The sequence below is a fragment of the Candoia aspera genome, chromosome 2 (genome assembly GCF_035149785.1).
Source record: "Candoia aspera isolate rCanAsp1 chromosome 2, rCanAsp1.hap2, whole genome shotgun sequence".
In the NCBI taxonomy this organism is placed as follows: Eukaryota; Metazoa; Chordata; class Lepidosauria; order Squamata; family Boidae; genus Candoia; species Candoia aspera.
In genome coordinates, this window is record NC_086154.1 from 5,342,875 (window position 1) to 5,366,067 (window position 23,193).

A 23,193-nucleotide genomic window follows, 5' to 3' on the forward strand; every position below is an offset into this window, starting at 1 on the left:
AAATGCGCCTGAACTTTTTTTTGTCTAATACCTTGCAGTTTTGATGACCATACGGGTCCCTGAACCTGGAAAAGAGAGTCACAGGGTTCAAGGGAAGCTTTGAAGATGCACTCAATTTAGAACAATAGGGAATTTATATTTCCATATGAAAAGGGATTAGAATACAATTCTGAAATCCAGCCTACCTGTTAGCCTTATAGGCTGGTGCCTGAGTCACGAGTGGACTGATAAACAACTTTCAAAAGAGGGGGTGCTTTAAAACCCAGAAGGAATAAAAGAGATGCACCGGGAGGATCATTTGACAGTGAAGTATGTGTAGACGGGGTGGAAGTGCCTAGGGGAGTGCCGGATGAGGACAGTGGCAAGAGGCCAAATCTTGGCGGGATTTGAATCCTTTCTGTTTTGGTAGGTGACGGTTGACGGGGATATGGATTGGATCATCTATTGTGGCCAACAGGGGTTCATGAACTGTACCAGAGATGTTGTGAAGGGAATTGCAGAATGGTTGGATGCCACTAGTGGGGTGGCCTGGAAGAGTGAAATGGCATTGGATGTGCTGTTGGTGGGCTGTTCACGAGCTGGAAGCAAGCTCTCATGATGGGAATTTTGATCCTGGTAGGATTATTGTGTATCCCATGTCTCATCCCGCTGATCAAAAATATTGTTCAAAGCACAATTGAAAGTATGGCCCCCCAAAAGATTATGTACCAAAGATTAGAGGAAATTGATCCAAAAAAATACATAGAAGAAAAACACATTTTAAACATTTTGAGTTTAAGGCAGGAAATATAAGTCAGTAGAAGAAGGGGGGATTGTGAGCGGGGAAAAATGAGGGGTTCACAGAACCCCTGGATGTGCCTTAAACTCATCTAGAAGAAAAAAGGACTGCCTGAAAGGAGGCAAGGGGGGGGAGGAAAATGGGTGCTAAAACAGTCATTAGGTTTAGAATTTGTAGCTGAGATAGTGGGTAATAGCCGGCGCCAGCAAGGTCACGCAAGGGGGAGGGATTATTAGGATTGTGTAAACTTTTGTGTGAAGGGGGAAATGCAGGCCCTGATATATGTATACAAACATTAGAATTAGGATGAAGCTAAATACATTCCTGAGGATGTGATCGATATCCATAAGTGTCTCAAGGATGTGTTAATTACTTTCATCACATGTCTGTTCTTCCTCTTCCTGACAAAAAGGCAATCACGGTTATCTTGACCTTATGTAAATTAAACTAGGATCTGGTGAGCCATCAGAGTCAAAAACAACGATAAGGATTGTAAGAACATCCTGACATCCTGCTGGCATTGTAAATTTGTAAATCAAGGTGGCTACTTCAAGGTAACAGGAAGAATGTGAGCTGAACCCTCCAAGGAGGGGGATGACAGGCAAGGAGGGTATAAAGGTATAGTGTCAACTTCATTCAGGGTTCCTTCTTGCACGGAGGAACCCGCCTTTGCAAACGCGTTACAAATAAACTCTTTTCTCTGCATCATCGAACCTTGTGGATTGGAATTCTTCTGGGAGGTTTTTCCCGCTGACACCAACCACTTGTTCAATGACTGTTGAAGTTATGACAGTGCTGAAAAAGGAGACTTATGACTGGTCCTCAAAACTGCAGCTGTTGCAGTGTCCCCATGGTCATGTGATCACCATCTGCGACCTTCACAGCCAGCTTCTGACAAGCAAAGTCAGTGGGGAAGCCGGCAGGAAGTCACAAGTTGCAGTCACGTGACATCATACTCAACAACCATGTGTGATTTGCTTAATGACTGCAGCCGCAGGCTCAGCCGCATGTTTGTTGGTGCATGTAGAGCATATGCAGAGTGCTGGAAAGCGTTTGGCCTGAGAGATGAGGAAGAAGACACCATGTGTTTCAGCAAAAAAGTTGTATTCAATCAAAACAGAGAACATAAACAGATTTCATCCAGATCACTGGATGGGCCCAAAATCTTCTATTCACAAAAAAAGCATAGTTACAGTCTTACACACAGGCACACGTGCATGCTGAGCAAAAGGGCTGCTGCCAGAGCTGCTGGCTGCTATATTTAAATGCAAATCAAGCGGAGGAAGCAGAGGGCAGGTTTCAAAATAGTTTCCCATAAATGGTCATCCCACATTTAACCTTCTGACCCTTGATTACATTCCAACCTGAGAACAATGAAGCCTGACCTCTCCACCCTGCCGACACTTAATGGAAGTATTTAGTTACCATGGTTTCCTGGCCCCTCTGTGGCTTATTTCTAGCAGAATAACACATACCAACACTCCCCTTTACTGTATTATGCTAAGGGTATAAGCTGCAGACCAATTTGTTCTGTTAATTCCCTGTGTCTTGGTGCAGCAAGAGGCTTGGTTAGAATACCAACAATCATGTCTTTTGAGACACAATATTTCAACATGATTTCATCCTTGGCTACTAAATCTTTAATGTAATGATATCTGATATCAATATGCTTTGTTCTGTTCTTACATCCTTCAGATTGTACCATAGCAATACAAGCTTGGTTATCTTCATAAACAGTTACAGGCTGGTGCACTTCCATGCCTATGTCCTTTAACAGCTCTTTAAACCATAGAACCTCCTTACAGGTTTGTGCTAGGGAATAAAACTCTGCTTCTGCTGTGGAAAGAGCAACAAGTGTTTGTTTTCTAGAGTGCCAAGCAATGAGTGAGCCTGCATATTTAAGTAAAATGCCAGAATTTGATTTTCTGTCATTAAGATCTGCTGCCCAGTCAGAATCAGCATATGCCTGCAATTCTTCTGTTCCAGAGGTGGACAGCCTCAGGCAGTAAATTCTTTGTTCCTTGCAGATACCTAAACAATATTTTCAATGCTGCTTTTCCAGTAGATGTAGGCTTTTCTACCTATCTATTTAAAATTGACACAGAATTTGAGATATGTGGTGATTAGCTAGAGTGCTTGCCAGACAGAAGAAGAGCTGCTAGAGAGAGGAATGGCAGGCCGGCGGTTGAAGGTGGGAAAAGAGGAACCAGACACCAGGTCGTCTCCCATGTCTCGGGAAGAGAGCTTTGCCTTTCCTCGGCCCCATGTTCACAGCAACGTTGACACTATCCAGTTCTTTTCCTTCTCAAAAGCCATGAATGGTTCTTACACAATCCATTTCTAGACATGAAACACTTTTCCCTGTGCAATTCTCTTCTCTCATCTCCACCACCAAGGGGGATGTAACAAAAGGGTCAGCCTCTTGTCGCTATCACCCACAGCCATCCAAGGCTAACAAGCAGGCACCTCCAGGCAAACACGATCACAGCAGGGGCTGCTCATAAACCTGGAGATCCTATGCTCAAAACCACAATGCCTTTTCTCCTCAACTCAATCATGTTCAGCTGCAAGGCAGAAGAGCCTTTCCACCTGAAGCTTTACAGGGCTTTTCTCACTGCCACAAACTTCCCTAATAGATTCTCTCATAAAATCAGAGTACTCCACTCTTTTTTTCATGTATCTTTTAGATACATGTATCATATATCTGCAGCAGCTTACTGGGACGTTCTCCTGATAGCCAGACACGTGTAGTTGGCCTTTCTCAAACTAACACTTTCCATTTTCTTCTCTCCTCCCTCATCTCTCATACTGAGACATGCTTGACCTAAAAGTATCAGCCAGAAATTAAATACTTAACTTTTCAGCTGGATGTCCAATGGGAGATGAGAAGAGAAATTCAACCCTTCTCTACACTCATCACCTTCTGCCCCTTGTGGATTTTCTTGTGTCTGCAAAGGGAGAACTTTCTTGTGAAGCACTCTCCACAGGCTGGGCACTTGAAGGGTTTCTCTCCTATGTGTAAAACTACATGATTCATAAGGCTAGACGTGAGTCTGAAATCTTCCCCACAATCCGGACATTCATACGGCTTCTCTCCTGTGTGAGTCCTCTGGTGCGACACCAGGTGAAAATTCTGACTGAAACTTTTCCCACAATCTGGACACTCATAAGGATTGTACCCTGTATGAGTCCTCTGATCTATCACCAGTTGGGACTTCCAACGGAAACTTTTCACACAATCCAGACACTCATACGGTTTCTCTCCTGTGTGAGTCCTCTGGTGTGACACCAGCAGGCAATTCCGACTGAAACTGTTCCCACAATCCAGACACTCATATGGTTTCTCTCCTGTGTAAGTCCTCTGGTGTCTCACCAGTCCAAAATTCAAACTGAAACTTTTCCCACAATCCAGACACTCATACGGTTTCACTCCTGTGTGAGTCCTCTGGTGTATCACAAGCTGGGAATTCTGAATGAAACTTTTCCCACAATCTGGACACTCATACAGCTTCTCTCCTGTGTGAGTCCTCCGGTGTGCCAGAAGGTTGGAATTCTGACTGAAACTCTTCCCACAATCTGGACACTCATATGGTTTCTCTCCTGTGTGAGTGCTCTGGTGTCTCACCAGGTGGGAATTTGAAGTAAAACTTTTCCCACAATCCAGACTCTCATACGGTTTCACTCCTGTGTGAGTCCTCTGGTGTATCACAAGCTGGGAATTCTGACTGAAACTTTTCCCACAATCTGGACACTCATATGGCTTCTCCCCAGTGTGAGTCCTCTTGTGATTCACCAGGGTAGCTTCCTTGCTAAAGCTTTTGCCCCCTCTAGAACACTGGTTGGGCTTCTCCCCAGTGTGGGTCCTGTCATGCATAATCACCTGTGAGCTGTAATCTCTGCTTTTCCCACAATATACACCTCTCTAGGGCTTTTCCACCAATGATATTCTTGGACTCTCAAGGAGATCGAAACGATTTCTTTGGTGGTGCTTTGATTCAAGCAACTGTTTCCTTCCTCACAGGGTGAGGCTTGCGTTACTGTCTGCCCTCCGTGGCTAGCCAGGTGACCTCTTCCTCCCCACTGACTTCCAGGTATTTCCCACTTTTTTTGGAATTTGGAAATTACCCCCCTTGACCTTTCCATGGAATATTTGAGTTCCATATAATCAATTTTTTCCAGCTCAAAAACTCTCTTCCAGTTCTTCTCTCTCTCGTCTGTCACCTGCTAGGGAAGGAGAAGAGTTTTGGGGTTCTCTGGAGAAAGTGGAAAAGATTTCATTGCTGGCTTGATTTGCTTTCCTTTTTAATGCTGCTTGTGATTCTCAGTTGTCCAGAAGACTCTTATGGGCATCCTTTTTCTCTGTAAGATTCACACAAAAGTGTTACTTTAATTATTATCTATAAAGTAGCTGCACAACACATGCACACAACAAAAAGCATACATTACAATGAAAAATGAAAAGGGTGAAAAGGGTAGATTAACCTCTAACATTCATTATGACTCATTTGACACATAGAAGACTAGCAAGATCCAAGTTCAAATCCTGAAATTCACTTGTTGGCTTGGGTCAGTCACAGATTCTTAGCACTGCAAAGGGTTATCTGGAAATGCTGGGGATAGATTCTGCACGTACACAGATATGCACACAGAAAGAAATACAGATACACAGACCTGTGAATAGATGTATGTAGAAAATCAATGTGTATTTCAGCCTGCAAAATGTCCCAGAAGTAGGTATGGTCAAACTCTTAGGGCTACTTTTAAAGGGCTGGGTGGTTTTAACGGATGAAATAGTACCCAAAGCCTCTGCAAGATTAAAGCACCAGTTTTGTCCATTCAACTTGTTGTTTATTCGTTTAGTCGCTTCCGACTCTTCGTGACTTCATGGACCAGCCCACACCAGAGCTTCCTGTCGGTTGCCAACACCCCCAGGGACAAGACCGTCACCTCTAGAATATCATCCATCCACTTTGCCCTTGGTCGGCCCCTCTTCCTTTTGCCCTCCACTCTCCCTAGCATCAGCATCTTCCCCAGGGTGTCCTGTCTTCTCATTATGTGGCCAAAGTATTTCAGTTTTCCCTTTAATATCATTCCCTCAAGTGAGCAGTCTGGCTTCATTTCCTGGAGGATGGACTGGTTTGATCTTCTTGCAGTCCAAGGCACTCTCAGAATTTTCCTCCAACACCACAGTTCAAAAGCATCGATCTTCCTTCTCTCAGCCTTCCTTATGGTCCAGCTCTCGCAGCCATATGTTACTATGGGGAACACCATTGCTTTAACTATGCGGGCCTTTGTTGTCAGTGTGATGTCTCTGCTCTTAACTATTTTCTCGAGATTTGTCATTGCTCTTCTCCCAAGGATTAAGCGTCTTCTGATTTCCTGACTGCAGTCAGCATCTGCAGTAATCTTCGCACCTAGACATACAAAGTCTGTCACTGCTTCTACATTTTCTCCCTCTATTTGCCAGTTATCAATCAAGCTGGTTGCCATAATCTTGGTTTTTTTGAGGTTTAGCTGCAAGCCAGCTTTTGTACTTTCTTCTTTCACCTTCATCATAAGGCTCCTCAGTTCCTCTTCGCTTTCAGCCATCAAAGTGGTATCATCTGCATATCTGAGATTGTTAATGTTTCTTCCAGCAATTTTAACTCCAGCCTTGGATTCCTCAAGCCCAGCATGTCGCATGATGTGATCTGCGTACGAGTTGAATAGGTAGGGTGAGAGTATACAGCCCTGCCGTACTCCTTTCCCAATCTTAAACCAGTCCGTTGTTCCGTGGTCTGTTCTTACTGTTGCTACTTGGTCGTTATACAGATTCTTCAGGAGGCAGACAAGATGACTTGGTATCCCCATACCGCTAAGAATTTGCCACAATATGTTATGGTCCACACAGTCAAAGGCTTTAGAATAGTCAATAAAACAGAAAGAGATGTTTTTCTGAAACTCCTTGGCTTTTTCCATTATCCAGCGGATATTGGCAATTTGGTCCAGAGTTCCTCTGCCTTTTCTAAACCCAGCTTGTACAACTGGCAATTCTCGCTCCATGAATTGCTGAAGTCTACCTTGCAGGATCTTGAGCATTACCTTACTGGCATGTGAAATGAGTGCCACTGTTCGATAGTTTGAACATTCTTTAGTGTTCCCTTTTTTTGGTATGGGGATATAAGTTGATTTCTTCCAATCTGATGGCCATTCTTGTGTTTTCCAAATGTGCTGGCATATAGCGTGCATTACCTTGACAGCATCATCTCGCAAGATTCTGAACAGTTCAGCTGGGATGCCATCGTCTCCTGCTGCCTTGTTATTAGCAATGCTTCTCAAGGCCCACTCAACCTCACTCTGCAGGATGTCTGGCTCTAGCTCACTGACCACACCGTCAAAGCTATCCCCGATATTGTTATCCTTCCTATACAGGTCTTCTGTATATTCTTGCCACCTTTTCTTGATCTCTTCTTCTTCTCTTAGGTCCTTGCCATCTTTGTTTTTGATCATACCCATTTTTGCCTGGAATTTACCTCCGATGTTTCTAATTTTCTGGAAGAGGTCTCTTGTCCTTCCTATTCTATTGTCTTCTTCCACTTCCACACATTGCTTGTTTAAAAATAATTCCTTAGTCCATTCAACTCCTCAGCTCCAAATAAGAAAAGGGCAGAAAATACTGTCCCCACCCACTCTGGGGACATCACCATACAATACAGGGAGTTCTCTTTTCTGAGTGCAATGGCGACCAGCAACTCTGTCACTAAGCAGCTTCATCATTAAGTTGCTCACCGAGGGAGATTGGTGGGGAATGAACTGGATATATAAATCAAAAAATAAAGATGACATCACGTGAATGCACAGACTTAAGTCACTTTGAGGGCAAGTTTGAGGGCCACTCCAAGTCTCCTTTTCAGCACCATCCTAACTTTGAATGGTCACTAAGCAAGTGGCATGCGAAGACTCCCTCTACACCTGAACATCCCAAAGGGTCCTCAATGGCTATTTTACAAGAAGCGCTGGTTAAGAAGAGTTGAACCCGGTTAACACGTGGATGGGAGAGTCTCTTGGCTGGACGTGGTAGTGAAAGACCATCCCAGGAGGCGGCAGGGGCAGATCAGTCCTGTTTTGTTGCCAAGAAAGCAAATCTGATCCCGCCCCACGGAGGACCCTAAGCAGCCCCGGCGCTCCCCACACCCGTCCCCCGCTAGCCTTCCGCAGCTGCTGCCGCTCCGGCCCCGCGAGACCGCAGGCCCCTCCTCCAGCCGCTCTCCCCAAGGCGGGAGCCGGAACAGGAGGTTCCTCTACCCCTTCCCTCCTCCAGCGTCCCCTCTAGCAATCCAGCCCTCCATTGTTTCAGTTCCCCCGCTCCCCCTCCCGTTCTGTGTCGTCCTCAGCAACCACAGACCCCGCTGCTGGGTCGACGGCTTTCTGGGCGCGGGGTTGCTCATTTCGAGAGCGCCATCTAGCGCCACGAGGCTGAAACACCCGCTCGTCCGCTCTCCACCCGAAAGCGTCGGCGGGATCTTTTGCTTGATTCTGGGCCATCCAGTCCTTTCCGACGCCCGGCGACCACATGGATGGCTCTTCTCCACGATCTTCTATCCCTGACCTGTTCTTTCGGGTCTCCCAAGGGTGCACTCGTCGCCACTACAGCTGAGCAAAACTGCCGTTTGCAAGACGCAGGAAGGAGCCCGAGGGAAAGCATCGTGCGAGGAAATGGGGCGGGGGAAATGGGGCGCAAACAGGCAGCGACAAAACGCAGCTCCCTTGCATTTTGGGACCTGAATCTCGCTGGAGGGGAGGATTGCTCTGCGCGGCCTCCCCGATTCCCAGAGGAGGTCTCTGCCAGCTTTGAGAAGTCCCAGGCCGCTTGGGCACAACCCGTGGAGGGCACTCGCTTGCAGATCCAAAGCCGATCCAAAGATTCCTGCGCTCTTGCAGGGCTTGGCTCTGGATGGAGATCAAACCCTCCCCGCCTCCTGAAACTTCTTCCTTCCTGATTTCCTGGGGCTCAAAAGGATGCCGGACCCAGGAGCCCCAACTGGGCACGGGCTCCACGAGAGCCAGCCTCCCCCATGCTGGCCAGGGCTGCTCCGAAGCGCGCCCGGGGTCTTGGGGCCGGCGTTCCCGGGCAGCCAGCTTTGTTCCCGCAGGAGGTTCTCACTCTGCTACAGGGCCAGTGCCATTGGGGGGGGGGGCTGCAGGTGGCCTATTTTGGGATGGGGACAGGAAAGAGGCCTGAACCCCAGACTGGCATCCCAAGGCAGGCAGTAGGACTGAATACTGGGGGGAGAAGAAAAGTTTGGGGTAACCAGGGAAGGTGGGGGTTGGGGGGAGTGAAGGGCTGGGAGACCCCAGTAATAAAAAAAGGGAACTCTTTGCTACTCGCTCCCGCCAGAACTCCCCGCGCCAACCTGGCCTCCGGGAGGCTCGGTCAGGGAGTGCTCCTTCCTAGAGGGGCAAAGCGCCGCAGGCGACTCTCCTTTCCTGCCCTTGGCTAGAGAGCCTCCCCTCGGCAACGAGTGCTGGCAAGGGTCTTCTGCGCATGCCCAGTTCCTAGAAAGCCGACCGAACTCCGGCGCTGGTGGAGCATTTGGCCGGCCGGCCGGCCGGCGGGAGGGGATGCGGGGGCGTGGAGGAGGGCGAGGGGTCGGGGATGATGGGCACGGCGGAGGCTGAGCGGGGGCTGGAGAGAGCGAAGCGGCCTCCCTCGGAAGCGCCGGGCCGGGCGGGCCATCCGAGGCAGGCGCCTCTTCTCTGGCGAGGCTCCGGACACGTTTCTCCAGCGCGTCCCTGGGATGGGAACGGGCGTAATTGTTGCTTCTCTGCACCTGGGATTTCCCTTCGCCCGTCCCAGAATCCTCTTCGAAATGCGGCTGTGCTGCTGGGACGGGGGGGGGGAGAAGTGGGGGGAAGACTTGATGGAGGGCGCTGGAAATGGGGAAATGGGAAGAGGAGCCCCAGGGCAGGCGTCCAGCGAGTAAATTTATTCATTTATTAGTAAGTAAGTAATTGCTCTCCAGGTTCCTTCAGGCCAGTGTGGTTGAGCTCTCTGTTGCCTTAATCCCTGCGTGTCCCTTTTTCTAGAGTTCGGTCTCGCCTTTATCTTCTTTAGTTTCGATTTGTTCAAGGCTTGACTTCTTCTTTGCCTTTTCTGCTTGGCTGTTCCTGGCTGGTTGATTCTTGAAGAGTGGATCCGGTTTCAAGAGGCTGCAGTACCAAAAAACAAACAAACCCCAAACAAACAAATTGACCCCCCGAGCTGGGTTTGGCCCTCTAGCTGGGCTTAAATGTGGGGCTCAGTGTCGCTGGCTATGATGGTTGGGGCTCAGATACCAGGAAAAGAATACACGGAAGGAGACACCAGGGAGATTACGGTGCATAAGGGTTTATTAATAAAGTCCCACTGCTTGCGACGTTGAAGAGTTTCTTCCCTGAGATGCATCGGGAAGCTCCAGTGGTGAGGAATAATTGCCATGGGAAGTGCTCACAAGGGGTTGCCTTTATGGGGCAGATCTGATATCCCCTCACTCCTGCCCCCACCCGAGGAATGCTCACCCCGCTCAGGAGAGGACAGACTTTCCAGCTGCTGCTTCCCCAGAAGTCCCCTCTGCTCCCAGGCTGAATGGCAGGAGGAATTTTTGCTGCCCCCAACAGAGAACTGCAGTCGAAAGCAGAATCACAATGTTCTCCTTTAGAAACCCCTTTTCCCCAATGGCTCTTTTAATAAAAATCCCTCCAGAGTGAAATTCTAGGCAGGCGGTCTGCAACCAGCAGTCTTTTTAGTTGGGACACCTCTCCCTACCCCCCTGCAAGGTCTCTCCTTTCCCCTGGAAGGTTTTTCTGGTGGGGGAGGCAGACTGAAGAGGTTGGAACAATGGAAGAGAATTTAGAACGCAATTGAACTACTACTCTTCTGTTCTTACACGGGGAACCTGCTAGTCCTAGAGTCTTCATAAAGAAGATCAAAAGAAGAAAAAAAAGACAACAACTGAGAGGATGAGCTTCAGAGGAAGCTGAAAGGGGGAAATCCAGACTTCGGTCTGAGGTGTTGGGATCAACACCAATCAGCTGAATGCAGGAGCAGAAGCCACAGCTTGGTCCCCATCAAATTTTCCAAGTTACAAGCAGGGATGGGGCAGTGCTGTGAGTGGCTGCTGGGGCGTATGGATAGGGAAGTCTTTCAAAGGACACCTCACCCTGATTCTAATCCATATTATTTTATCCCCCCCAAGCCAGGGGTAATGCATTTCAGGGCGTTCAGAGAGCCCAGCCTTCCATAAGCATTCGAGAAGGGATAGGATTTCCAGAGGACACGAGGAGAGAACCCTTTTCTTCCACAATTTCAGAGCGTGCAGCTGTGAAGCTCACAAATGGCGATCACACAATCGCAGGACACTGTGACAGTTGTAAATGCCCACCAGTTACAATTGCAAGGACCACCTGTAAATCTACTTTTTCAGCACCATTAACTTCAACGGTAACTAAACAGAGCAGTTGTTAAGCAAGGACTATTTGTAATGCAAGAAAGATACGTTTCTCAAAACCACACGTGCGCCCAGTCAGATACGGAAATAAAACTTTTCTATTGTAGAACTAATTACAACTGAGCACCAAGGGTATCATTACTTCATCAAAAAATTCTGTGCCCTGTATTCAATATAGACCTTTGGGGATATAAAAAATGTTCCAACACTGGAGTCATCTTTTGGAAGGCTCCCCACACCCCATCCATGTTTGGTCTGATTGCAAGTCCCTAGAACATCCACAGACTTGGCAGAAACTCAATCAGGTGGGCACTTTTCATATATAATTTATATTCCTTGCTCACAAACAGAGAGAGAGGCTTTTTTTCACAAGCCTGAATAGTGTGTTCCCTATGGCCCATCTCAGGTCACCAATCTGAAACTTGAGAATTTTGCCACCTCCTGCTGCATTTTGATTACTGAAACCTTCCTGATTTTAATAAATGAGTGCATTTGCAACAGCAAAACCCATATGTGTAAGCTTGGATGGATGATCTTCAAAGAAAGAAATTTCTTCCCATTTTCTTAGAATGGGGGATAACATGATGCACATTTCACCTTTTCCAGGAAATGTAAATCTTACCCAAAAGTGTTTAGAGTTGATACCCAAAGATTTGCTGAGTAAAGATAATAAATCCTGCAAATACAATATTCACATCAGGAATAGTATGTACTATTCTGCATTTAGAAAGATCAGTAAACGAAATGAAATTATTCTTTTTATCTTAAAAGAGATTTTGCAAGGACATAAAAGTACATAAAAACAGAGCATATTAAATTGATTATGCAAGCAACATGTATAAAAAACACGTACTACCAAATCCTAGACATTCTTTCTATCTTAAGAGGGTTGAACAGAGAGAATCTACTAATCTAGCATCAGCTTTTCTATAGTTAAATGAACACTCCTCTCAGCCAGCACATTTCTAATTATTTATTGCCAAGTCAAAGAGTCACCCGGGTCTACACGGTCATGTTTAACACACAAAATTACAGAACAATGAACTTTTGTACTCTAATTCCTATCTTAAGGTACTGCTTGTACATGCCGCCACCTCTCAGCGATGTCCTGATCCTCTAGCACGGTAAACAAAACTGCAGGTTATTTTGCATTTTTAAAATGATGCACCCTTTATTTTGGGATTTTTGGGCCTCACGTCATAGCAAATGTAAAACGTGAGTTTCCTCTTCACAGTTGCTGTTGAGTCAAACCTTTAACTACCAACTCTGACAGGTTGTTATACCCTGTCTGCTCTTGGGATTTTACTACAGATTTATCTCCTGAGTATCAGAAATCTGATTGCTATTTCTGTAGTCTCAGATTTGTTTACAAAAATGGTTCGTTTAATTCCTTGTAAGCATCTCAGCCAGAAATTGCCAGGCTGTTAATTGATAATGTATTTCAGTATAGTTACACCATTTTGAAAAGAGGGGTCCAATTTACAGTATAAAATAAGACTGGGAAAGTCTTATTTGAATTCTTCAGCTTTCAGACTCATTCATCCTCCACCTATTAGTCAGTCAGCCGGTATCACAGAATGGCCTAATGCAACTCTAGAGTAATACAGGTGTTCCTTGCTTAACAACCACTCATTCAGTGACCGTTCAAACTTATCACAGCACGGAACGAGTGGTACTTAAAACTGGTCCTCGAACTTAACAACAGTTGCAAGCCCCACAGTCATGAGATTGCATCGTGGGCACTTGGCAACCATCCTGCAATTACAATGTAGCAGCATCCCAGTCACACGATCGCCATTTGCGACCTTCGCTGCTGGCTTACGACAAAGTTCATGGGGAAGCCAGCAGGAGGTTGCAAATGATGATCATGTGACAGCACGCTTAACAAAAGCACAGGATCCGCTTAACAATGGCAAATGGAACTACTGTCACTAAGCAGCACAGTCGTGCAATGTTGCGCTTTGTGGTAGTGTTGCTTAGCAACAGAAATTCCGCTTCCAATTACCACTGTTAAGTGAGGATGACCTGCACCCTTGTTGGTCTTTCAACCAGCAGCAGGACAATTGGCCCGGCTTCCTACCTTTGAATGAGGCTGCATCTAACACTATAGTGCACCCTACTGCCACACTGCCTTTTGGGACTTACTCGACTGCTTCCTGCTAGTTTTGGATCTCTCTCTCTATCCCTTGTGCTCCAATGACCCTCCACCTCCACCCATTTCTGGCCAGGGAGGGGGGAGGATGGATTCAAGGTGGAACATATTTTGGATTCCTGACGCAGGGCGGGTTGGAGTATTTAATTCGCTGGAAAGGCTGCCCTAACAGGTCCCGGAAAGCTGTAGATGTACGACGACCCTGACCTCAGTGCCAATTTCATTTGCAATAGCTATATAAACAGAAGCCCCCCTCCTTCGTTACCTGACACACCTACAAATTCATTGGACTCTTATGGAATTGGAACTCAGAGGCAGGGGTGACATTTCCGGTGGAGGCACGGCGAGCTAAACACGTCTCCAGGAGAACAGAGATGACGACCACGGCGAAGACGGAAGAACCAACAAGCAGACCCTTTTCCACTCCAACCTGGTTTTGGATCAGCTGCCTGCCTCTGCCCCTGATTTGGACTCTTGTCCCGTGATGTTATGTCTATGGGGAAGCCTCACCCCAACTCTGAGCAGATGGACTCTGATCTGGCCCTTGACAGGTAGGGAAGTGTACATTACCTTCAACAGACTTCTGGCAGGAAAAGAAGGGCTACTCTTTGGCTTCCACCAGAACTGCTGCAAAACTGTTGCCCAGGATGATGGGGCCTCCAGATACCGAGATTGCGACAGGAGGCCAGCTTAATGGGGGAGGCCACATACTGCTATGTTCACCACCCAGGAAAGATTCATAGCCTGTCTGCCTGGACATTCCTCTTTTATCAATCAAGGGAACAACTTTCTCACCAGTTCACAGTGAGTGTGAACTGTAACAGACTGGGGGATAACAGGGTTCCAAAAGTGACAGGATCCAATTGTTTATATTTCTGTAACTTTATTACAGTGTCTTCAATAAATCTTGTTCAAAAAAACCCAGAGGACTTGCTTCTTCTTGAGTTGGGCTGCCAACAGCTTGACAATATACTTTCACCTCCGTGTGAATCCTCTGATGGGAAGTAAGGTCACTGCTCCATCTAAAGCTTTCTCCGCACTCCTTGCATTTATATGGTTTCTCCCCTGTGTGTATTCTTAGATGGTTGGTAAGGGCACTGTTGCTACTGAAGCTCTTTCCACATTCCAGGCATTCATATGGTTTCTCCCCTGTGTGAACCCTTCGATGGTTGGTAAGGGCACTGCTGCTACTGAAACTCTTTCCACACTCCTTGCATCCATATGGTTTCTCTCCAGTGTGTATCCTTCGATGGTAGGTAATGGCACTGCTACTACTGAAGCTCTTTCCACACTGGATACATTCATATGGTTTCTCTCCTGTGTGGATTCTTTGATGGTAAGCAAGCGCACTGCTGCTACTGAAGCTCTTCCCACACTCTGTGCATCCATATGGTTTCTCCCCTGTGTGGATCCTTCGATGATAGGTAAGAGCACTGCTGCTACTGAAGCTCTTTCCACATTCCATACATTTATATGGTTTCTCCCCTGTGTGGATTCTTTTATGAATGGTAAAATCATGGTTCAAAATGAAACTCTTTCCACACTCCATACATTTATATGGTTTCTCCCCTGTATGAATCTTTTGATGGCAAGTAAGGTTACTGTTTCTACTGAAGCTCTTTCCACATTCAGTGCATTGATACGGTTTCTCTCCAGTATGGGTTCTTTTGTGTGTCGTGAGGCTACTGCTCTCACGGAACCTCTTTCCACACTCCGCACATTTATATGGTTTTTCCCCTGTATGGATTCTTTTATGTTTTATAAAAGTATTGTTGAGACTGAAGCTCTTTCCACACTCCATGCATTCATATATTTTCTCTCCAGTGTGGATCCTTTGATGGGATGTAAGGGCACTGTTCTGACGAAAGCTCTTTCCACACTCAATACATTCATATGGTTTCTCTCCAGTGTGGATCCTTTGATGGAAAGTAAGCGCACTGTTCTGACGAAAGCTCTTTCCGCACTCCAAGCATTTATAGGGTTTCTCTCCTGTGTGGATCCTTCGATGGCAAGTAAGCTGAGGGCTTGTATTAAAGCTCTTTCCACACTCGGTGCATGTAAATGGTTTCTCACCTGTATGGATTCTTTTATGTACTGTAAAATCACTGTTAAAACTGAAGCTTTTTCCACACATCATGCATTTATATGGCTTCTGTCCTGTGTGGATCCTTTGATGTCGAGTAAGAATAGTGTTTCTACTGAAGCTCTTTCCACACTCTGTACATTTATATGGCTTCTCCCCCGTGTGAATTCTTTCATGTGTCATGAGGCTACTGCTCTCACGGAATCTCTTTCCACACTCCACACACTTATATGGTTTCTCTCCTGTGTGGATTCTTTTATGTTTCATAAAAATACTGTGTAGACTGAAGCTTTTTCCACACTCCATACATTTATATGGTTTCTCTACAGTGCAGAACATTTGATGAGATGTAAGGGTACCGTTCTGATGAAAACTCCTTCCACCGTCAAAACGATTACATGGTTTCTCTGCTGTGTGAATCCTTTGATGGCAAGTAAGCTGAAGGTTTGTACTGAAGCTCTTTCCAGCATCTATATACTCAAATGATTTCCCTCTGGTGTGGATCTTTTGGTGGGAAGTTAGGGCACCACTCTGACAAAAGCTCTTTCCGCACTCCAGGCATTTATATGGTTTCTCTCCTGTATGAATCCTCTGGTGGGAGATAAGGGCACCATTCTGACTAAAGCTCTTTCCACACTCTGTACACTTATATGGTTTCTCCCCTGTGTGGATCCTTTGATGGCAAGTAAGGTGAGCACTTTTACTAAAACCCTTTCCACACTCCATGCATTTATATGGCTTCTCACCTGTGTGGACTCTTTTATGTACTGTAAGATCACTGTTCAATCTGAAGCTCTTTCCACACTCCACACATTTATGTAGTTTCTCACCTGTATGGGTCCTTTGATGGCGAGTAAGAATACTGTTTCTGTGAAAGCTCTTTCCACACTCTATGCATTCATAGGATTTCTCACCTGTGTGGGTCCTTTGATGAAACATGAGGGCACTGCTAATACTGAAGTTTTTTCCACACTCAGAGCATTTATATGGCTTCTCACCTGTGTGGACTCTTTTATGTACTGTAAGATCACTGTTAAATCTGAAGCTCTTTCCACACTCCGTGCATTTATATGGTTTCTCACCTGTATGGATCCTTTTATGACGAGTAAGAGTACTGTTCCTACGGAAAGTCTTTCCACACTCCACACACTTGTACAGTTTTTCACCCATGTGGGTCCTTTGATGGAAAGTAAGGGCATTGCTGCTACTAAAGCTCTTCCCACACTCAGAGCATTTATATGATTTCTTTTCGGTGTGAAATCCTTCAGTGGGAGGAGGAGGACTGCTCAGACTGAAATTCTTCCCAGTCTTTAGAAAAGTATGTGAATTATTTTTCCTATAGAGTTTTTCAGGTAAATTAAGAGGGAAGGAAAGAGTGATACTTTCCTCATGCTGTCTGTATTTATATTGTTTCCATTTAGTCTGGGTTTTGCAATACTCATTTAAATCAAATTCATTTTCATCTCTTTTGCCATATCCTGGATATTTCCCCTTTCTGTTTCTTTCTGGATCTGCCTGGATTGGGAAGTTATGGAATTCAGCACGCAGAGGAAGAGGAGATTTCTCCCCTCCACTCTTTGAGTAGATTCTGTCTTGCTTTCTTTGATCCCCTTGATTTTCAACCATCACTTCTTCCAGCTCACGCTTGGTTGTTTGCAAGGGCACTACCCTTGCCTCCTTGTCATGCTCATTCTCCTGACCATCACCTGCTTCGAGAGAAAAGAAATTCCTGTTATAAATTTTATGCAGAAACTGAGACAGCCATTAGGCAACATGATCCACTAACTGCAGCTGTTACCTCATAATTGTTAAGATTTCCCCTGTTCAGTCTTTCTATACTTTGTTCAAAATAAGTAGGCCTAATTAATGTTGAAAAAAGTCCTTCTGATGCTTCTTGCTTTTAAGGAGGTCCTTCTCTCTCAAGAGGAAGAAATACATCAAACTTTGCTGGAATCTATGGCAGGAGGGAAGGGGGGAATGTTTCCCAGCCTCTGCATGAAAGAAACTAGCAACCCTCCTTATGCTAAATAATATTAATATGCTGGCCAGGTTTTCAGAAAGAACCTGTGAGCGGAATGTGGAACGGTAGATGTGTACATCTACTGCATGGTTGAACGTACATTCAACTCCTTTGTTATTTATACCCAATATATAATTTATATTATTTGTAAGGTGGAGTATAAGCAAAAGGAAAGTTGAAAAGGAACTAAAGGAGGTAAGAGAAAGGAAAATAATTAGGTATTGCATAGTTAGCCTTCAATACACGAACTGATACAGGTGTTGGAATGGTTATTAGTACATCTGTTGTACGCAGACCTATGAAAGCATTCGGAGGGTAGAAAGTGGGGTTTCTGCCTGTTCTAGGTCCCCTGCTCCTTGTTCAAGAACAGATGAAGGCAGTGGGGGGACAAAGAGGGTCCAGTAAAGGGAAAGAGTCTACAGACCTGGGAAATACTGGAATCAACAGCTGCCTGACTTTAAGCTTTCAGGCAAAATGATGCGTAAACACAATGAAAGGCAAGATTTCAAATTGTAGAGTTAAGTTTGCGGTGGTCTCTCAATATAGGTGGTTTAGGAAATACAATCAAATGTACAAGAATTGCAAAGTATCTGAAATCAATCAAGTCACCTCTAATAGTAATGTTGCAAAATACAAAATTAAGTCACAAGTACTTAAGCAAACATGGCATCCAGAGAGAACAATTCTGGGAGTGCAAGGTACAATTGAAAGCCATGCCATTTTTATGGGATGCCTATTTCGCAGCTGGCTTGCTATGTATTCAAGAAATTACCGTTCCACGAATGGATGCCCCTAGTTAGAGTCAGATGCAAGATACCTATCTGTAAAGTAAGCTGCTGGGAAGGCCAGAGTCACAACCTCCTCAAGCCATTGATTAACTTGGTCTTGATGAGATTAGAGAGAATGTGGAAGCCTCACTTAGGACATCCTCACCTCCGAGATGGGAAAGGATCCCATCACACATCTCAGGGGGGACCTGCTCATCTCTTCCCTTTCTTAACACTCCAGATATTTCATTTATCCAGATGTTCCCTAATTACCTCTGACTACAAAACACCCTGCCTAGTTTATTGAATCTAGAGCAAAGAGGGCCCTTACCGAGAATAGCCACATTCCTAGAAATCTCCAGCATGACCTCCCTGTACAAAGATTTTTGGCTAGAATCCAGCAGTGCCCACTCCTCCTCTGTGAAATACACGGCCACCTCCTCAAAGGACACGGAGACCTGAAAGGAAAGGAAATAATCCTTAGCAGACAGTCCCACGAAAGACTTCTAAGTTCCTTCTCTTCTTTCACAAACCAGAAAAGCAGAGCTTTGCAAAGCGTGAATGGATCTTTTATTGTAGGAAGCTCCATTCGGCTTTCTCTCTGGATGCCCAGTTAGTCGCTGTGGTGGAGGGCTCTCCAGCGGTGATACCGGTGCTGAACGTACAAAACGTAGCATCCAGGTTGGAGAAGGGACAAAGCAGAGCGCCATTCGGAGGGTCTCCTGCTGGTCCAGAATGATGCAGCAGAGATCCTGGGGGGTGAATATTCCCTTCCCCCACCTGCCTGGGCTGAGCAAATTACATCAGTCTTACACAACAGCATCCATATGCTTGGAATTTGCTTCCTACAAGAATTCAGCATTGGAGATGGTGTTGGAAATCCTAACTCTCTCACAGCTTCAATCTCTCTTTTATATTCTATTCTACTCTAAAAAAAAATAACAACATTTTTATTGTAGCAGCCATTTAGCCCACGACTGTATGGGGTTTTTTTACATGGGGAATCTGTAGTTGACAGTTAATTTAAATGTGCCTGCGTATGTCTGTAGCAGCTTGTATAATACCCATATTGTTTCAATTATCTGGTTTTATTTTTTGTTTTGAGCACTCCTGTATAAGCAGAAGAATTTGCTATTTTTACACATGTTGCAGACATATTTGTTACTATAAACTACCACACAGGAAAAGTACTCAACTCTTTCAATTAATTACTGTACCTTTCCCAGTATTAGTCTCTCAGGTCAGCCCATAGGTTTTCCCCCTCCTCTTTGTATCTCCACAACAATCTTAAAAAGTAAACCAAGCAAAGTAAGTTTGAGCTCTCCATATTGCTAAGGAAGTGGCCACGCAGAGTCCTCTAACAAGATTTTGAGCCCCCAAACGGTCCCCTGCTCTTCTGAAGCACCCCCTACCTGAACTGGAGGCCCAGCTGCCGTTTCTGCTCCATCCCAAAGACCAGGCGTTTCAGGGATTTCCATCGATGCCCTTCTGTTCCTGTGAGTGAGAGAAAAGCAGGGGAAACAGACTATCTGAAGGCCTTGTGAAGAAGCTCTAGGCTAGAGAAGAAACCTCCTTTTAAACAATGAGATGACCTAAATTGGATGCTCCTCACAGATACTCCTAAAAACGCTACAGACCCCATCTGCAAGAGAATTTCATCTGGCGGGGTCCCGGAGGCAGGCCTTCTCTGCAACAGCCCCTGCCCTTTGGAATATCCTTCCCCCGGAAGTGAGATTGGCTCCCTCCCTCCTGGACTTTAGGGAACAGCTAAAGACCTGGTTCTGTAATTATGCCTGGGGTGGGAGAGAGAGCAGCCATTCCCGGGGATGGTTAGTTTCTTAGAAGGACCCAGCTCCGCCTGCAAATCAGAGAACTTCCAGCCATCGGGGTTTTTATCATATTTATTTTATTGTGTATTATAGTGTTTTACAGTTTTGTATTTTTATTTATGTTTTATTGTAAACCGCCCAAAGTTTCTTTCGGGAGATGGGCGGTGATAAATTTGATTAATAATAATAATAATAATAAAAAGCAGCTGACAAGGACTGGACAGATCTCCCTTTCCCTCAGGATGTCTTGGGACCACCTCCATCAATGGCTCCTGCACCTGAAAGACCAGTCACCATAAAAAAAAAAGAGCCTAATTTATCAACAATTTTCCGATGAGCATAATGGCACGACTTGCCTTGCCTTTGGCCTTTCCACCAATACCTCACCAGTGTCCTCTTGCCAATCCTGCTCTTCAAACTGATACAGCTCCGTGATTCTGCTGTATTTGCCTGCCTCACCATTTTTATTACTTCTATTCCTTTCTTAATTCTAATTATCAGTTCTTTTCCTCCTGCCTTCTGCTCCCATCTTCAGTGTATGGCCTTTCTATGGTTGTAGTTTTACTTAAGTCTGTTTTACCTGTTCTCCTTGGAGAATTCTGGTTTCAGTGTAGGAACCTGCTTGGTTTCCTCCGCCTGTGCTGCCGGCAGCCAGGCGGGGAAGCGCTTTCCAAGCTCCCTGGATCGCTGCAGGCGCCGAGAGGCAGCCGGGAAGCTGCGGCGAAGCGCCCAGGCGGCGCCTCCCTCCCGTTTCACCGCCGGGGGCAAAACAGTCCCGCCTCCCCCACTCACCGGCCGCTCCCTCCCTTCGGCTCGCGAGAAAAGCCGCCGCCGCCGCCGCGCATTCCCGCCTCTCCGTCCCGGCGGAACTTCCCGCGGCCCCCAGGAGGCTCGGAACGAGGGAGAGCGAGCGCGTCTTCCTAGAGAGGCAGCACTTCCTGCCTCAACCCGCTGCGTCCCGTCCGCGGGGCGGCAGCGGCTGGCCGAGTTCTCTCGCGCATGCTCTGTTTCATTCGGACGCTCAGCAGCGGGCCGGGCTCCGTGGACTGGATCCCGCCGTTATTCCTGTGTGGAATCGCGGTGGGACCAGGGCCGGTTGGGGGGAAGTCGTGGTCGTTGGCCGCTTCGTGCGAAGCATAATGTTTGCTCCTCCCGTGAGCAAAAGCAGCGGGGAAGCGAAGCCCCGAAACTCCCAAAGGGACTTTCCGAGACATCTGCCTTCCACGCTCCTTCCTTCCGAGCGACCGCAGAGGACTGTGGGTGGCAGCGGGTGTGTTGTGCGCATTCGGTGGTGCACGGAGGGGAGAGGCCGGAAATACCCCCGCTGCAGAAACTGGAGTGCTCCTGCTTCTCGTGAGACCTTCCGTTCTGCTCCCGCTGCTCTCCTACCCTGCTTGTGGCTCAGACCCGAATGCATCCTCTCCACTATATGCTTCCCCGTGAATGGTAGGACTGCGTCAATCCCTCTCACAGCCACCCACATCCTAAATCCTCTGGTGATGTCCCAGCAGATACCGTACTGCCATCTTCCTTGCAGCTTTTCTTCATGTACTTGAGCACAGTTCCTGTATTTCCCTCCAGTCCCTTCTGCAGATTGAACTGTCCTTCCCGAGGATGTGTTCCCCACCACTCTTGTGCTACCTGGGAGCCTGGAAGGAAGATCCTGTTGCTTTGGGCATGTTTCGTACAGGGAAAGTGGATTTTGGGTGGGTGGGTGGGTGAAGGTGGGCACCTTGGAACAAAATGCTGGAAATGGAGGTGGGAGTGTTTGAGCACAGGACAAGCGGCTGCACGGAAATCTGTCTGCACCTCCCAACCTGTGCAAAGGACACTTTGGGTCACACGATTGCTGGTGTAACAGATTTTACACCCTTGGAGACTGGTTGCACAGTCTCAGAATAAGGGGAGAAATGTTTCTTTGACCCCATTATAGCTAAGGAGAATCAAAAGCTTGTGGGGACCATGGTATTCACAGCACTTATTATTATTATTATATCCCACCTTTATACAATTCATAATGCTCCCAACTCGTATTTTCCTCACACCAACAGCCCTGTGAGGCAGTTTGGGCTGAGAGGGACTGGCCCAAAGTCACCCAGCTGGCTCTCACACCCAGGGCCGCAACAAGGGCACCAAAATGAGCACTGGAGGGGCGCCAAAATGGGCATGGAATCCATGTTTGCCCCGGGTGACACAGACCCTAGTTACGGCCCTGCTCCCAGCTAAGAGAGGACTAGAACACATGGTCTCCTGGTTTCTAGTTCAGCACCTTCACTGCTGCACCAAACTGGTCCTCTGGGTTGGTTTTCTTCCAGCAGAAATTTCATTTCCAGGCTGGCTGAGATGGACTGGAGGTCAGAGAAAGGCAGCGTTGAGAAAAGGAAACAGTTGTCAAGACAGGATGGGGAACATGGCCTATGTCCCCCCTCTTTCCACCACTTCATTCCTCCAGACTAGTGTTTCTCAAACTCAGCAATTTCAAGATGCTGGCTGGGGAATTCTGGATGTTGAAGGCCACGCAAGGTAAAGTTGCTGAGTTTGAGAAACACTGCTCCAGGTCAACCCTCTCTGGGCTCAGATTCCCGCTTGCCTCCTCTTGAGCCCTCATGGGCACTGGAGGGCTCAATCCGCCATTCCTGCAGCCCCAAAACAATACTAATATAAAATGACATTTGCTTTGGGGAATGTTACGTTTTACTAGCCATGGGCAATCAAGGTGACAGTCACGTGAATCATTAGACGGGCAACCACATTTGACTTACTGTCTGAGAACCAAACTGATTGAAGTCCAATTACAGTGTTACAGTCTGTGCTGTCTCTGCGACCTTCTTCCATCTGTTTCCAGCTTTTCTGAAAGAAACTGCTTGAAGCGAAGACAATAAACTTCCTCCTGCATTTCCTTTCATGTCACCCATGATCAGGCGCCGTTCTCCTGAACCTGATTTACCCTCAGCCGAGTCAGCAGTGCCCCGCCCACTCCCGCCAAGCCACGCCTCCCCCTCCGCGGCCCGACCGCGGTTCTGCTTGGCTTGCGGAGCGTGAGATCGTTTCTCGGTAGGCTGAACGTTGAGCCTCCAACCGGCCGCACCTCCGGCGAC

The 23,193-nt window shown here is 46.7% G+C and overlaps 1 protein-coding gene across 2 annotated transcripts; it reads right to left on the reverse strand.

Moving 5' to 3' along the window:
- Positions 1–3,467: 3,467 nt before the first annotated feature.
- Positions 3,468–19,823, reverse strand: LOC134491910 (zinc finger protein 420-like). Of its 2 annotated transcripts, XM_063295971.1 has the most exons (4): positions 19,679–19,823; positions 18,598–18,724; positions 14,393–17,188; positions 3,468–4,645 (listed from the first exon to the last, which is right to left on the reverse strand). In XM_063295971.1, exons 1-4 carry the CDS (start codon positions 19,742–19,744, stop codon positions 3,675–3,677), a joined length of 3,960 nt encoding a protein of 1,319 aa, XP_063152041.1. In that variant the 5' UTR covers positions 19,745–19,823; the 3' UTR covers positions 3,468–3,674. The 2 variants fall into 2 exon arrangements, with proteins under 2 accessions (XP_063152041.1, XP_063152040.1); XM_063295970.1 differs by lacking the exon at positions 3,468–4,645 and having other exon boundaries at positions 14,268–17,185.
- Positions 19,824–23,193: the final 3,370 nt, after the last annotated feature.

Bases quoted from the DNA above. Each gene is read 5' to 3' on its own strand.
- LOC134491910 (XM_063295971.1), bottom strand. From the start codon at position 19,744: ATGGAAATCCCTGAAACGCCTGGTCTTTGGGATGGAGCAGAAACGGCA. The intron at 18,725-19,678 runs GTAGGGGGTGCT...CTTTCCTTTCAG, and splicing joins CAGCTGGGCCTCCAGTTCAG to GTCTCCGTGTCCTTTGAGGA. The intron at 4,646-14,392 runs AGAGGATTCACA...TGATTATGCATG, and splicing joins CAGTGACCTTACTTCCCATC to ACAGGACCCACACTGGGGAG.